Source organism: Schistocerca serialis, chromosome 1 (assembly GCF_023864345.2).
Source record: "Schistocerca serialis cubense isolate TAMUIC-IGC-003099 chromosome 1, iqSchSeri2.2, whole genome shotgun sequence".
NCBI classification, from domain to species: Eukaryota; Metazoa; Arthropoda; class Insecta; order Orthoptera; family Acrididae; genus Schistocerca; species Schistocerca serialis.
The window spans coordinates 239,234,706-239,252,023 of record NC_064638.1 but is presented as its reverse complement, the minus strand read 5'-3'; the positions used below and the strand labels follow the sequence as shown (position 1 = coordinate 239,252,023).

The window sequence follows — 17,318 nt, the reverse complement described above, 5'->3', positions numbered from 1 at the left end:
CAGAACATGGTTGCACATTGTTGTTGTTCATTGGCAGACTAGAAGTGCTATGGATGATTCATCTAGGTTTGTTTGAGCTTCATCATCATCAGTTATCTGCTATATTAGCAGGTCCTTTGCCTCTCCATTTTCTGCGATCCATTGCTTCCTTCTTAAGGCTGCTGTATGTTGTACCGTCCATCATGTCATCCAGTATCTGGAATCTCTTCCTTCCTCGCTTCCTTTTCCCTTCTACATAACCTTCTAAAACTGTTTTTATCAGTCCGTCACTTTTTCTTAATATATGCCCAATCCAATTTCTTTTTCTTCTCTTTATTACATCTAGTAACTGCCTTTTCTCTCCCACTCTTCTCAGTACCTCTTCATTTTTTACTCTGTCCATCCAACTTATTCCTTCCATCTTCCGCCATGTCCAGATCTCAAAAGCCTCCAGCCTTTCTCTGTCTTTTTTCCTCATAGTCCATGTTTCAGCGCCATATAGAAGAACACTCCATACAAGACATTTTATGAGTCTCTTTCTGAGTTCTCTGTCCATACCGCTGCAGAAGATTCTCCTTTTCTTATAAAACGCCTCTTTTGCCATTGCTATCCTTGTTTTAATTTCTGTGGTGCACTTCCAATCGGTGTCTATCCTGCTTCCAAGATACTTAAAATTTTGCACCTGTTCTAGTTTTTCTCCATTCAGCACAATTTTTAGTTCCTTATTTCCTCCTATTGCCAATACTTTTGTTTTATTTGTGTTAATTTTCATTCCATATTTTTTTCCGTTAGTTGCAATGGTGTCCACCAAATCCTGTAATTCTTTTTCCCCTGTGGCTAGAAGGACCATGTCATCAGCAAATCTCAAGCACCCTACTCTTCTTCCTCCAATTTCTACTCCTTTGTCATCTAATGAGCATTGGTCAATCATATTTTCCAAGTACAGGTTGAAAAGAGTAGGTGATAAACAGCATCCTTGTCTTACTCCTTTCCCTAGTCTGATCCAGTTTGTACTTTCTCCTCTCACTTTAACTGAAACTTTTTGATTAAGGTACAATGAGTTTATAAGTCTTCTGGTTTTCCAGTCCACTCTCTTTTCCCTCATAATAGTCGCCAGCTTGTCCCAAACCACATTGTCAAATGCCTTTTCTAAATCGATGAAGCACATATATAGGTCTCTTCCTTTTTCAATAAACCTTTCTCCTAAGATTCGTAGGAGCCCTATTGCATCTCTGGTGCCCGTATTCCGTCTAAAGCCAAACTGCTCCTCGCCGAGATTCTCCTCTATTACTTTTTCAAGTCTTTTATTAATTATTCTTAACATCGCTTTGGCTGCATGTGAAATGAGGCTGATTGTCCTGTGCTCGCTGCATTTCTTGGTTCCTTGTTTTTTCGGCAATGGAATCATTACTGTTGTCAAAAAGTCCTCAGGCCATTCACCACTGTCATATATTTTATTACATAACCTCAATATTTCTCTTATTCCATTGTGGTTCAAGCATTTTAGTATTTCTCCCGGTATTGTATCTGTACCTACTGCTTTGCCATTTTTCATTGCAGCAATAGCAGACTTTACTTCTTCCATTATGATGGTCGGTCCTTTCTCTTCATCACTTACACTGTTGTGTGATTCAAGTTCCAGAGTTTCTGGTTTGCTATTTGTGTCATATAGCTCTTTTATATATTCTTCCCATCTCTGGAGGACATCGTCACGATCTTTATACACTACCTCTTCGTCTTTACTCAAAATTTCCATAGTAGCACTTCCTGCTCTGTTTTGTTCCCATGTCATAGTCTTTACTCTGTTGTATAGTAAGTCGTATCTTCCTTTCCTGTCCAGTTCTTCAATTTCATCACATTCCTCTTTTAGCCATTTTTTCCTAGCCTGCTCTGTTTCTCTTCGCAGTTCGTTATTTAACCTTCGGTATATCTTTCTTGCATCTTCAGTGTTCTTGTTTTTCAATTTTCTTCTCTCCTCCATCTTGGAAATCATTTCTTGTGTGACCCATGGTTTTTTTGACCTTTTCCCTTTTACATATCCTATATTTTGCTGTCCTGCTTTAATGATTCCTTCTTTCAGCATATTCCAGTACTCGTTGGCATTATCAGGTGCTTCTTTGTCTCGTAATGTGTTTAGAAAGTCCCGAGACAGCATTTCTGTAATTTGTTCTTTGTTGGACCTTATCTTCTCTAGATCCCATTTCTTCACCATTGTCGCCTTTTTCAGTTTTTTCATTCTTATTTCTATTTCTGCCATAAGTAAGTTGTGGTCACTATTAATATCTGCACCTGGTAATGTGTGCACCTTCTTGATTCCATTCCTGTATCTTTCTTCTACCAGTATAAAATCGATTTGGTTTCTATATTTATCCCCTGGTGATTTCCAAGTGTAGAGCCTCCTCTTATGGTTCTTGAACCATGTGTTTGCCACTATCAGCTGCCTTTCCCTGCAGAAGTCAATTAACCATTCACCTCTGTCATTTCTCTTTCCAAGACCATGACTGCCTACTATGTTTCCCTCTTTCCCTTCTCCCACAATGGCGTTCCAGTCTCCCATTACTATTTTGCAGCATTTTTTATTTTCGTCCATTATTCTCTCTATTACATTGTACGTTTCCTCTACAATTTGGTCATCATGTTCTGAAGTTGGCATATACACCTGGACAATCAGTAAATCTTTTTGTGCTCCTTTCAGCCATACACCAATAACCCGGTCATTTGCATACTCTACATATTCCACACATTTAGCTAATTCCTTTGTCATAATCATTCCTACTCCATTAATTCCTTTTATTTCTCCTCCTGAGTAGTAGAATACATATTCATCTGACTGCAACTCTCCATGTCCATTCCATCTTACTTCAGCAACTCCTACGAGGTCCATATGATTCTTTTCCATCTCTCTTTTAAGGTTTTCTAGTTTTCCTGCTTGTAGCAGAGTTCTGACATTCCAGGTACCAATTCTCGTTTTGAGCTTAGATAGCTTATTTACATTTGCAGTTGGGAGAAAATACGTGCCAGAAACTCAAAGCGTGTAGTGAGGTTGATTTCTGTGGATAATGATATTTCATAATCCATTGAGGACAAAAAAACTTAAATTGCTCAGTATAGTGGGAATGCACCACGACACTGTTAGCCCACTGGAGTATTTGTGAATTTAATGTTTTTTCCTCATACTTTGCTGTTTGATGATCATATGATGGGGTGGCTCATCTGTGAATGGCAGTAGTGTCATGGTGGTGGCTCTCCGATCTAGGCTTCTGAACATATTTTGATATGACGTTCGGTTTGGATCCAGACTCTTGGTGCCTAGGTAGTCTAATCTCTGCTTTTGTAACTAACCCTCCTCGGGGAAGAAATGGCAAGGTTGCATTTGGTTGAAGTTTTCTTGTAGTGCTTTAGCTTTTTGTGCCTTGAACATCTATATCGTGTGTTCACCTCTACTTTTGGTGATTAATGGAGGAGAGCTGAGGAGAGGTAAAGAAGATGAGTTGAAACTTACGCTCGCAATTTGGGTTTATGCATAGATGATGATCCAGATATCCTGGATAGTTTCCATGATGCGAACTACTGTCTTCATTCTGACTAACAAAGATGTAGATTCAACAACGGCTGACCAATCTATTGGTCCTAGTGCTCATTGCTGGTGAGTAGAGGCATTTATTTTCTCTGTCAAGTTATTTTGACCAGGGAACACCAATGTCTCTTGTGGACGAAGGGCTGTTACCTTAGATTGGAATTTGAAAGAACGATGATATGGGTTCATTTATTTGGGAATACAAGTGTAACATGGTGTACTCAGCTGGAAATCCTACATTGTACTTATTGTGCCATGTGCTGATGAGCTGATAAGGAATCAGTCCCAAAAATCAACTGAAGGAGATTGTGATCTGTAACATGTTAGAAGTGGACCCAGTAAGGCTAGTTTCTTTTTTTCACTGCCTGGAAGTAGTACTTAAAAGAGTGACAATGCGAAGCATGTACAAATGGATATTCTGATTCATCACCTTCATGGTGTGTGAAATGATCGAGACATGGCACTTGAAGCTGGATGTGCTTCGATAGATATTATTTGTACTGAAATAAGTTTGTAACTTTAGTGCTATTGGTTGGAGCTGGACATTCAGATAAGATCTCTTTGGCTGTAACCACAGCCAATGTGATAACATTCCTGAAGTACTCTCCTTCAGCTTGCAAGAAAAGCACTTTTGAAGGTTGGAATTCATACTACCTGCTGTAGTATTTAGAAGATCTGTTGCAAGTTTTGTAGATGATTGGCTTGATTATTCTTGGTAACCAAGTTCTCATTGTAGTAGTTAATACATGGGCAACATTACTTTTTTTTTTTTTAGAAACACCTGAAAATTTACCTTTGAGATAATTATGCCAAAAGGCAACCTGCAATATTGATGAAAGCCAAAGTATTCATGTAATTAACTTCTATGATTCACTATTTAGGGTTGCTAAATATATATTTCCCTCCTTCAGTCTTTAAGAAGCAGACCCTTTATGCAGTAAGCAGAAAGCTCTCGTGTGTATGAAAACAGGCATGTACAAGTGAGACCTAACTTTATCCCAGAGTATACAATGTTCAAATAACTTGGAATTTTCATTAACATACTTCTATTTAGTGATTTAGAGTTAATTTTACATTATCATGAATGTAATTGTATTTCCTTCTCAAATTAATTTTAATAACGCAGACTCCTGCTTCTGCTCACCTATGTAAATATTCTATAATATGAATGAGTAGCAAATAGTATCACTTACGATTTACATTTGATCAGTTTATCATCCATATGTATCTATTAATATTTTAGGATTCTGGGACGTTAAATCCAAGAAAGATAGTATCTCATTCCAGCCACATTCTCGTAGTGTAAGCCACATGACTTTTTCTGTGTTCGGTTCAGAAAAGCTGATAAGTACCAGTCTGGATGGAACTGTCAGATGTGGAGATCTGAACAAGGAAGTTTTTACTCAGGTGAGTGCCAACTCATCAACTTGGAGGTGGTTAATAGATGACAGAAAATTGCGGTATTTTAGTTATCATGTTGTTGTATTTGTTTAGGATGTGTGAGAATACTCTATAAAAATGGGTTAATTTGATGGGGAAGGAGCACTGTCCGGCCAAATCTACCTGCAGATTAGAAGATAGATTTCAGTACAGTACATTGTCATTTCTCTGTAAAACAGCAATTAACACACACTTCAGGGCTGAAATCCTTTGGCCTGGAGTGTACGATGTACAAACAAATATATTTAAGTCCAAGATATAAGCTAGCCATTCAGTGCTCATCCACCAGGAGACATAGAAGACATTCATAGTTCCATTTTCTGTTGTTTGTTAGATTTGTCATCACTGGTGTATTCATGGAGAATACTGCCAGAGAGATGTTGAAATACTGAAAAGTCCCTCTCAAGGTGTCCATGGGTGCCTTTGGTACTGATGGAAAAAACTGCAAGTCAGCAGACTTTTTTGTTACTAATATAAAGTTTGTTCAGTTTCCATTGATTTTTGCAATAGCTCATATCTTACGGAAAAATAAAAGTAAATCAAACAATGGAAAATCCAGGACGGAAAGTAACAATATTATGAGAAGAAAGTTGCTACTCACAGTATATCGTAGATGCTGAGTCAGAGACAGGCACAACAAAAATACTCTCACAATTAAAGCTTTCGGCGATTAAGACCTTCGTCAACAATATGCGCGCAAGTGCTCACACACACGAGCAAATGCAACTAACACATGACTGCCGTCTCAGGCAACTGAAACCACGCAGCGAGCATCTGCAGCACCAGTGCATGATGGGAGTGGCGACTGGGTGGGGAGGAGGAGGCTGTGGCAGGGACGGGGAGGGATAGCATGGTGGGGATGGCGGACAGTGAAGTGCTGCAGGTTAGACGGAGGGTGGTGAGAGCTGTGGAGAAGGGGGGGGGGGAGTAGTGGAAAAGAAGAGAAATAGAGAGACTGGGTCTGGTGGTGGAATGGGAACAGGGAAGGAGATGGATGGGTGAGGACAGTGACTAACAAAGGTTGAGGCCAGGAGGGTTACGGAACGTGGGATGTTTTGCAGGGAAAGTTCCCACCTGCACAATTCAGAAAAGCTGGTGTTAGTGGGAAGGATCCATATGGCACAGGCTGTGAAGCAGTCATTGAAATGGATATCATGTTTGGCAGCTTGTTCAGCAACTGGTTGGTCCACTTGTTTCTTGGCTGCAGTTTTTTCGGTGGCCATTCATGCGGCCAGACAGCTTGTTGGTTGCCATGCCTACATAGAATATAGCACAGTGGTTGGAGCTTAGCTTGTAGACCACATGACTGGTTTCACAGGTAGCCCTGCCCTTGATGGGATAGGTAAGGTTAGTGACCAGGCTGGAGTAGGTGGTGGTAGGAGGATGTATGGGACAGGTCTTGCATCTAGGTCTATTACAGGGGTATGAGCCATGAGGTAAGTGATTGTTAGTAGCGGTTATGTAAGGATGGCCAAGTATATTGTGTAGGTTCAGTGAACGTCAGAATACCACTGTGGGAGGGGTGGGAAGGATAGTGGGCAGCACATTTCTCATTTTAAGGCATGATGAGAGGTAATCGAAACCCTTGCGGAGAATGTAATTCATTTGCCCCAGCCCTGGTTGGCTTTGAGTTAAGAGGTGAATGCTCCTCTGTGGGCGGACAGTGGGATTTTTATAGGTGATGGGAGACTGGAAAGGTAAGGCACAGGAGTTTTGGTTTTGTACTAGGTTGGGAGGATAATTACGGTCAGTGAAGGCTTCATGAACCATGGATCTTGCCGTTGGTGGGGAGGCTTGCGTGCCTCAGCGATACAGATAGCCGTACCGTAGGTACAACCACAACGAAGGGGTATCTGTTGAGAGGCCAGACAAATGTGTGGTTCCTGAAGAGGGGCAGCAGCCTTTTCAGTAGTTGCAAGGGCAACAGTCTGGATGATTGACTGATCTGGCCTTGTAACAATAACCAAAACGGCCTTGCTGTGTTGGTACTGCGAACGGCTGAAAGCAAGGGGAAACTACGGCCGTAATTTTTCCCAAGGGCATGCAGCTTTACTGTATGATTAAATGATGATGGCGTCCTCTTGGTTAAAATATTCCGGAGGTAAAATAGTCCCCCATTCGGATCTCCGGGCGGGTACTACTCAAGAGTATGTCGTTATCAGGAGAAAGAAAACTGGCGTTCTACGGATCGGAGCGTGGAATGTCAGATCCCTTAATCGGGCAGGTAGGTTAGAAATTTAAAAAGGGAAATGGATAGGTTAAAGTTATAGTGGGAATTAGTGAAGTTCGGTGGCAGGAGGAACAAGACTTCTGGTCAGGTGACTACAGGGTTATAAACACAACATCGAATAGGCGTAATGCAGGAGTAGGTTTAATAATGAATAGGAAAATGGGAGTGCAGGTAAGCTACTACAAACAGCATAGTGAACGCATTATTGTGGCCAAGATAGATACGAAGCCCACACCTACTACAGTAGTACAAGTTTATATGCCAACTAGCTCTGCAGATTACGAAGAAATTGAAGAAATGTATGATGAAATAAAAGAAATTATTCAGATAGTGAAGGGAGATGAAAATTTAATAGTCATGGGTGACCGGAATTCGAGTGTAGGAAAAGGGAGAGAAGGAAACGTAGTCGGTGAATATGGATTGGGGCTAAGAAATGAAAGAGGAAGCCGCCTGGTAGAATTTTGCACAGAGCACAACTTAATCATAGCTAACACTTGGTTTAAGAATCATGAAAGAAGGTTGTATACATGGAAGAACCCTGGAGATACTAAAAGGTATCAGATAGATTATATAATGGTAAGACAGAGATTTAGGAACCAGGTTTTAAATTGTAAGACATTTCCAGGGGCAGATGTGGACTCTGACCACAATCTATTGGTTATGACCTGTAGATTAAAACTGAAGAAACTGCAAAAAGGTGGGAATTTAAGGAGATGGGACCTGTATAAACTGAAAGAACCAGAGGTTGTAGAGAGTTTCAGGGAGAGCATAAGGGAACAATTGACAGGAATGGGGGAAAGAAGTACAGTAGAAGAAGAATGGGTAGCTCTGAGGGATGAAGCAGTGAAGGCAGCAGAGGATCAAGTAGGTAAAAAGACGAGGGCTAGTAGAAATCCTTGGGTAACAGAAGAAATATTGAATTTAATTGATGAAAGGAGAAAATATAAAAATGCAGTAAATGAAGCAGCCAAAAAGGAATACAAACGTCTCAAAAATGAAATCGACAGGAAGTGCAAAATGGCTAAGCAGGGATGGCTAGAGGACAAATGTAAGGATGTAGAGGCTTATCTCACTAGGGGTAAGATAGATACTGCCTACAGGAAAATTAGAGAGACCTTTGGAGAAAAGAGAGCCACTTGTATGAATATCAAGAGCTCAGATGGAAACCCAGTTCTAAGCAAAGAAGGGAAAGCAGAAATGTGAAAGGAGTATATAGAGGGTCTATACAAGGGCGATGTACTTGAGGACAATATTATAGAAATGGAAGAGGATGTAGATGAAGATGAAATGGGACATACGATACTGCGTGAAGAGTTTTACAGAGCACTGAAAGACCTGAGTCGAAACAAGGCCCCCGGAGTAGACAACATTCCATTGGAACTACTGACAGTCTTGGGAGAGCCAGTCCTGACAAAACTCTACCATCTGGTGAGCAAGATGTATGAAACAGGTGAAATACCCTCAGACTTCAAGAAGAATATAATAATACCAATCCCAAAGAAAGCAGGTGTTGACAGATGTGAAAATTACCTAACAATCGGTTTAATAAGCCATAGCTGCAAAATACTAACACGAATTCTTTACAGACGAATGGAAAAACTAGTAGAAGCCGACCTCGGGGAAGATCAGTTTGGATTTCGTAGAAATATTGGAACACGTGAGGCAATACTGACCTTACGACTTATCTTAGAAGAAAGATTAAGGAAAGGCAAACCTACGTTTCTAGCATTTGTAGACTTAGAGAAAGCTTTTGACAATGTTGACTGGAATACTCTCTTTCAAATTCTAAAGGTGGCAGGGGTAAAATACAGGGAGCGAAAGGCTATTTAGAATTTGTACAGAAACCAGATGGCAGTTATAAGAGTCGAGGGGCATGAAAGGGAGCGGTGGTTGGGAAGAGAGACAGGCTTCTAGCCTATCACTGATGTTATTCAATCTGTATATTGAGCAAGCAGTAAAGGAAACAAAAGAAAAATTTGGAGTAGGTATTAAAATCCATGGAGAAGAAATAAAAACTTTGAGGTTCGCTGATGACATTGTAATTCTGTCAGAGACAGCAAAGGACTTAGAAGAGCAGTTCAATGGAATGGACAGTGTCTTGAAAGGAGGATATTAGATGAACATCAACAAAAGCAAAACGTCGATAATGGAATGTAATTGAATTAAATTGGGTGATGCTGAGGGAATTAGATTAGGAAATGAGACACTTAAAGTAGTAAAGGAGTTTTGCTATTTGGGGAGCAAAATAACTGATGATGATCGAAGTAGAGAGGATATAAAATGTAGGCTGGCAATGGCAAGGAAAGCGTTTCTGAAGAAGAGAAATTTGTTAACATCGAGTATAGATTTAAGTGTCAGGAAGTCATTTCGGAAAGTATTTGTATGGAGTGTAACCACGTATGGAAGTGAAACATGGACGATAAATAGTTTGGACAAGAAGAGAATAGAAGCTTTCGAAATGTGGTGCTACAGAAGAATGCTGAAGATTATATGGGTAGATCACATAACTAATGAGGAAGTATTGAATAGGATTGGGGAGAAGAGAAGTTTGTGGCACAACTTGACCAGGAAAAGGGATTGGTTGGTAGGACATGTTCTGAGGCATCAAGGGATCACCAATTTAGTATTGGAGGGTAGCGTGGAGGGTAAAAATCATAGAGGGAGAGCAAGAGATGAATACACTTAGCAGATTCAGAAGGATGTAGGTTGCAGTAGGTACTGGGAGATGAAGAAGCTTGCACAGGATAGAGTAGCATGGAGAGCTGCATCAAACCAGTCTCAGGACTGAAGACCACAACAACAACAACAACAACAACAACAACAACAACGCTTCAGTGAGACCCTCGGTAAATTTCAAGAGGGCTGTTAGTCACTGCTGATGCGGCGACCATAGGTGGCTAGGCTGTACAAAAAAGGGACCTCTTGGTACCAACGGATGGCAGCTGTCAAAGTGGAGGTATTGCTGGTGGTTAGTAGGTTTGATTTGGGCAGAGGTACTGATGTAGCCATCTTTGAGGTGGAGGTAAAAATCTAGGAAGGTGGCTTGTTGGGTTCAGTAGGACCAGGTGAAGCAAATGGGGGAGAAGTTGTTGAGGTTCTGGAGGAGTGTGGCTAGGGTTTACTTACTTTCAATCTAGATAGCAAAGATGTCATCAATGAATCTGAACCAGGTGAGGGGTTTAGGATTCTGGTTTTTAGGAAGGATACCTTTATATGGCCCATGAATAGGTTGGCATAGGATGATGCCATGCGGGTGCCCATAGCCGTACCCCGGATTTGTTTGTGGGTATTGCCTTCAAAAGAGAAGTAATTGTGGGTGGGCATATAGTTGGTCATCGTGATTAGGAAGGAGGTTGTTGTTTTAGAATCCATTGGGCACTGGGAAAGGTAGTTTTCAATAGTGATAAGGCCATGAGCATTAGGAATGTTAGTGTTCAGGGAGGTGGCATCAGTAGTGACGAGCAGAGCATCGTGTGGTAAAGGAACAGGAACTGCGGTGGAGGAAATGGTTGGTATCTTTTGTATAGGAGGGTAGATTCCGGGTAATAGGTGAACGTGTTGGTCTACAAGAGCAGAGATTCTTTTCAGTGGGGGCACAGTAACCGGCCACAATGGGGCATTCTGGGTGGTTAGGTTTATGGACTTTAGGAAGCATGGAGGAGGCAGGAGTGCGGGTAGTGGTAGGGGTGAGTAGAGAGATGAACTCCGGGGAGAGGTTCTGGGATGGGCTTAAGGATTTGAGTAGTGACTGGAGAGCCTGCTGGATTACTGGTATGGAATCACCCATAGCAAGGTTTGTAAGTGGACGAGTCTGGCAGCTGGGGAGTCCTGCCAGGTAATCCTTGCAGTTCAAAACAAGTGGTGGAGCCTTTGTCCACAGGTAGGATTACAAGGTCAGGGTCAGTTTTTAGATGTGGTAGACTGCAGTTCTTTCTGTGGATGTAAGGTTAGTATGCCTGGTGAGGGATTTGGGGAATGATGCTGAGGCAAGGTTTGAGGTTAAGAAATAATGGAAAGTTGACAGGTGGTGGTTTGGGGGCAGTGTGAGTGGATCATGATCATGGTTGGATGGAGGAGTGAACTGAGTTAGGCATGGTTCAATATTGGTCTTCAGTTGAGTCTGATTGGTAAGGTTGGTGCCAAAACAGTGTTTCCACTGTAGGGATGAAGAAGGTCTTCAACAAGTCCTGTATGATTAAATTTGGGAGTGGGGGCAAACAGTGGGGGGGATGGGCACAGTATAGCAGTATAGAGGTTTTTAGAAACAATAATGTTTCTCTTTACATGTAAGCCAGGGTGAGTGTGCCCAGGGACAGCTAGAAAATCTGAGAATAACCTGGGAATTTTTTCAACCAGGAGAAATCCAGAAAAATCCTGGAATATTTTAGGATTCCCAGAATTTTTCATTATTTCAGTTTTGAGTTAAATTTTTGTAATTTTGACTGGTAAAAACTGATACATTAATGAAGAACTTTACTTTAGCACACTACTGTAGAATAATACTACAGCAACCATTTACAACAACGAATCACAGAGCACACACACAAGCTTCTGCCAACAGCAAAATGTGTCAAAGGCTTTAAGACGAAAAACTACACAGTAATTCGTAACAACCAATTTCTTTCGATGAGTGTGACAGCACAACTGTTAACATTAGGTTCGTTTGAGCAGTTGCCAGAGGGCTCGTGGATGGGCAGAGCTGAAGTCGTGCATGAGCAGCGTCTTCTACCACTTCTTGCTACTTGAAGTGTGGCTGTTAGATGTGTAATCAGTAACTGCAAGCAGCTAGATGCTAACAAAAAAAAAAGTTTCTGGCATGCCTGAACTGCACAGAGCAGTCAGAGTTATATTGGGGAACAGTCTCCATGTGACCCGCATTTTCATTTCATAATTTGGCTGATCTCTTTGTTTACAGCTCTCATTTCAAATGAAAACAAACCAGATAACTGTGGCTGGGAGCAACCAATGAATTAAAATGCATTCACATAATTATGCAAGACAAAATATGTTATTAGTTCCAGTTTTCTGATTTTATTTTATTTTATTTCCAAGTTGACAATCGGGTATTAATTGCTTTGCTGAACAATGAAGTTACTTTTATTGATATTTGTCTTTTGTTAATTACCTTTCATTAATATTTTCTACAGAGGCAGTCAATTTATTTGAAATAAAGTATTTCATTCCACATTATTAGCTAGTTTCAACCGATTGCTGAATTTCAAGTGCATGTTTTCAACTTCTGGTACGTATGGCGTTATGCCATAATGAAGAACCAAACATGAGATAATACAGAATGGTACTCCACCAATATCGGCTTCTCGAAAATCACACTGAAAAGCTTTAGGAGACGTATCTGCCATCCATGAAACACACAGTTTTTTTATCACAAGACACGTTTCAACACTTGTCTGGCACCTCCTCTTGGCTTGACATTATTTCATAATTTGTGTCCTTTACATCCTATATTTACTTAACACCATTCTTCAGTAAATTATAGACTGGCAGCACACCGTGTTTTATCATTGTAACCCCCTAGATGGCTTTGTATTTGCTCCTAGAGTACAACATAAACTGTTGATTATACATCAGTTAAGTCAGTTGTACAGTTTTGTGGTTTCACAAGTAACCTCATTAATTGTTATATGGTTAAGAAGTCATGAAAAGGTTATTGTTCTTAGTTGTGGACTACACAAACAACTGCTATATTATTATTATTGCAAGAAATTTGTAGTGCTGTGTGGATGTAAATTTGATTGGAAATGCTACTTAAGAGTATCACAAAGCATAAATAAAAAAAGTTACTCCCCACATTGCAGTATATTACAGTACATTAAGTTGTAAAGTGTACCGTATTTACTTGAATCTAAGCTGCACTTTTTTTCCGATTTTTGTAATCCAAAAAACCGCCTGCGGCTTAGAATCGAGTGCAAAGCAAGCGGAAGTTCTGAAAAATGTTGGTAGGTGCCGCTACAACTATAACTTATGCTGTCGAATATATGTAGCGCTACACAGGTATGCTTTATAGGCACAAAGATAAATACTTTCGCCAAAACCTCTGCGTCAGTAAATAAATTAAAAACAAAAAAAAAAAAGAAAGAAAAGAAAGAAAGAAAGAAAGAAAGAAAGGTGGAAGACGAGCTTTTTTTTTTCTCCGCCCCGAGTTTCGACCACTGCATTTTCATACATTATCCAACGGAGTAAATACAAATTCCGTATTGTTCGTCTTCGAATGTAGCAGAATTTCAATGTACTACGAAAATCCGACTGGCAAGACTGTTTAGGATGTTTGTCAATATGGCCAACTGAACGTTCTGAATTTTTTCCTACCAGTGAGAAGAGTTGGTTGCTAATAGGAACCTGATGAAATGTGAATCACATGCAGTATTCTCTTCACCATAAGAATAATCGAATATAAACATTTTGCCATGTATTCTTTCGCGTTTGCTGCTATCTCATTTAAATCCTGCCTAATAAACTACGAAACTAGAGTGAGACAACAGCAACCGCGGAAGAATATACGTATCGTGTCATGTTTATATTCGTATTATTCTTATGCCTAATGTGATACAGTCAGAAATGAAGTATGACAACTTACCAGATTTTTAAATCTAAGATGACTCTAATTTCTGTGCAGAATTTGATGTACTACAGAAGCGGCCGCAAAGATTTTCAAACGGAGAAAAATTTTCGGCGAACTCTCGTTCAGAACATGTTCTGAAATACGCAGTCTATTATTTGGTTCTTGTTGATCATTATCAAAGAAAGCAGCAGTGTAAGTAACAACAAATAGCAGTCTCTTGCCATTGTTTCGCTAATGAGACGATTCGCCTCTCTCTCTCTCTCTCTCTCTCTCTCTCTCTCTCTCTCTCTCTCTCTCTCTCTCTCTTTTTTTTTTAAAAAAAGCGGTGGTAGCGCGCACAAAAGCAAGCCGTGCCGCGAGCAGCGACAGGCCGTAAACACACGCTGTCAGAATGCGACAAACAGTGCATGACAGTACAGTAATGCATTTTCAGCTTAGGATGACGTGAACACCTATAACAAAGAAAACGGCACTTATCAGATCAAAGCAAAATAAGCAATCGAGTCAAACCAGACACAGCACGTGAAAAAGGAATGGTACTCGCATAAATACGGACGGAGCGCCTGACGCATAGCAATGGCTACTTGGTAAAGCTTAACTGCTAAGCTTACGACTCGAACCAAACTACTGTCGCTGTATCGTCATTCATTCGACGTAAATTGTGTCTCATATTACAATGGACCAACTTTGTTTCGATTTGGAGGTGTGGCCTAAAACTTTTCTCTCCCCTTGAATTTTGAGTCGCAAATTTCAGGTGCGGCTTAGATTCGGGAATTGTTTTTTTCCTTTATTGCGAGTCTCATTTTTCAGGTGCGGCTTAGATTCGAGTGCGGCTTAGATTCGAGTAAATACGGTAGTTTTAAAATGAATATTGTGCCAAGGGCTGCTTTTTAATTTTTCATTCCTTATCTGGAGAGGATATGACAGAGCAATTGCTCTATGTACACTAACTCTATATGTCTCCTCCAAACATACTGCACTGCTTCACATGATCACGTGATGCTCCACTGCACATGAAATTCCAAATTCACAGAGAACAGGCATCTCATGTCACGGTAGCTGCGTGTGCACAGTAATGCTTGTATTCTGGCGCTCTGTGGTAACTGCTTCAGTGAACCTATTTCTAACAGACTGCAGGAAAATATTTTGAATGGCAGTTCGAGAAGTTAAAATATGAGGTGTCATACGTAATTATATCAATGAAAATGAAATATGGAAAAAAGTAAATCCTGCTGAGGCATAATTATTCAATGAGGGAGCCACTGAAAACCAAGTAAATAATTATTTTAATACTCAGAATGGATATTATCATTAACGAGTCAATAGCAATCACTAAATGTCCACTGCGCACTGAACGTCTGTTCATTGTAGCGCAAATTGTGTTTGTTGGCAGCAGTGCGTAGACCTATGGAACATTCCAGATTCTACCGATGAGCTCCGAGAAGAACTGAGGGATCTCGGGGAACCAGCAAAACTTTAGAAGATATGGTGACACTTGTCTCTAATACTGTAACATTAAGAAGAGACATCAAAATATAAATAGCACTTGAAATACTATTGAGAAGTAAATACCTTAATAAATATTGTAAAAACATACTTAGTTTTTTGGTTTTTGTGTGCTTTTCGCAAACTCCATCTTCTCTTCCTCTGTCAGATAAATATTTTGCAGTCATACGATAAAACACTGAAGTTGATAATATAATTCGCTTACGAACTTCTGTTTACTGGTGATGGTGGCCAACCGCCGCAATGCAGTCCGTGCCAAGTATTTGAAAGCTTCGTGACTGTTACAGTTTGTTGGTTGGCCACCGTGCATGCGAAGTTCTGATAGTGACTTCTGTTTCGGTGCTTGCTAGAAACCTTTGGCTTCAGTCAAAACTATGGCATATTTTGGCTGAAGTTGTAGGGGATTTTTGGCCAAAGTCGAATGTTCGGTTGGACACTACTAAAACACCTTACATGTCGCATCCAAGAGAGTGATCCTGCGGTAATTAGTTTAAACAGCACCTGATATACTGCAGCCAGCCTTTGTGCAACAACTTAACACTGTCTGTTGTATTATGGAATTCTAGGCAGCAACAAATATATGCGTAGCCTGCACAACATGGAGCTTCATCACTTACTTCCTTCCTCTCAAGGAGTGAAATAGACTTCTCCACAACTGCTACTCTGTATTTGGCTGTAACAGAGCATATTATGCCCAGGTCCAGAGGCTGCAGATAACTCTTGCAGTTCAGGGATGGAACACAGCATTCACATTCCTCAGAAATGGTGTTTCCTTGGATTGTACAGGGCATGGGGGGTCTGTAAGAAGTAAAATTGTCTTTTCCTGCTGCATTGTTCTTTGCATCTAAATGCCTGAAAAAGTAGTAAATATTACTGATGTCTCCAGGGACTGCTGTTGTACTCTGAAGTACAAAATAACATATGTATATTTCGGAAACACCTGGGAATTAAGTGTTATTCTTCCAATAACTTCTCTTCCTGTTACCAGAGTCTCACTTTCTCCACTTACACTTTGAAACTGCAGATTGTGGCGTCTTTTAAAACAATTAAACCAGCCTTTTCAGTGCACTGAGATTTTCAGTGCAGGTCTTCAGAGCAATTTCATGAGCTTTCTCTTGCAGTACGTTTTCAGTTATAGGAAAACTTCCACTTCAGTCCTTGGACCTACTTCAGAGGAATATTTTCCACTTAATTGAATGCAGACATAAGAATATTGCTCCTTCTTGGATCCAAAGGAACTGTTAGTTTCAGAACAGTGTAACAGTGTAAAATCATTTTTTTTTTTTTGCCATATCAAAGAGATTTGTTTTAAAATTGCGATCAGCATAGTGGAAGATTGCCAGCTTTCGCTGAATTTTTAGCTTTCTATGTTTGCAGGCCAGAAATTCACAAAAGTAAAATTGAACAATTGCACTTTTTCCGCTTCGTAGACTCAGTGACTGCTGACTTGAGTCACATGGAAATAGATTTAGATTTCTTCAGTGAATCTACTGAGGTTGCTACAAAGGAAGTTACATCATTGACAATGATCTAGGTAAGTGTTTACCAGTGGAATTGATTACTATTTAGTGCGTCACATAACAAAATATACAACCTGTGTGAAATGGATAGAAATTCGCTCATTCATACACAGTGTGTAAAAGCTGGATTTCAATTTGTAAAATGTATTGTTTATTCCTTAGAATCGGACTTTTTCTCAAAGTGGGTTCGTTAAAAGCAGTGATTTTCACTGGGACAGATGGAAATATGTGTGAAAAATGGGATTTGCTTAAAAGCTGGTGAAGTAATTTGGGATTTAACTGTACGTCCTTTTTTTTTTCTCCACTTGGAAGCACCCTTCCCTCCCTTTAAATTTTCTTGATATGGCCAGTAACGTACCCGTAAAGGCCCTTTTGCCATAATTATAGCATTTATTTGCAAGTCCCATGTTAAAAAACTTGCAGTGTCCTTACAATTTCAGCACACTGTTTGATGCTGCATCTTTTGCTGATGAAGCTATTTTCCAA

The 17,318-nt window shown here is 40.2% G+C and overlaps 1 protein-coding gene across 1 annotated transcript in view; it reads left to right on the top strand.

Moving 5' to 3' along the window:
- LOC126466663 (WD repeat-containing protein 76-like) overlaps positions 1–17,318 on the top strand; it is a 168,237-nt gene that overhangs the window by 89,866 nt on the left and 61,053 nt on the right. The window contains exon 7 of the mRNA XM_050096400.1: positions 4,800–4,963. Within this exon, the coding sequence (XP_049952357.1) occupies positions 4,800–4,963 (164 nt within the window). The remainder of the gene's footprint in view (positions 1–4,799; positions 4,964–17,318) is intronic.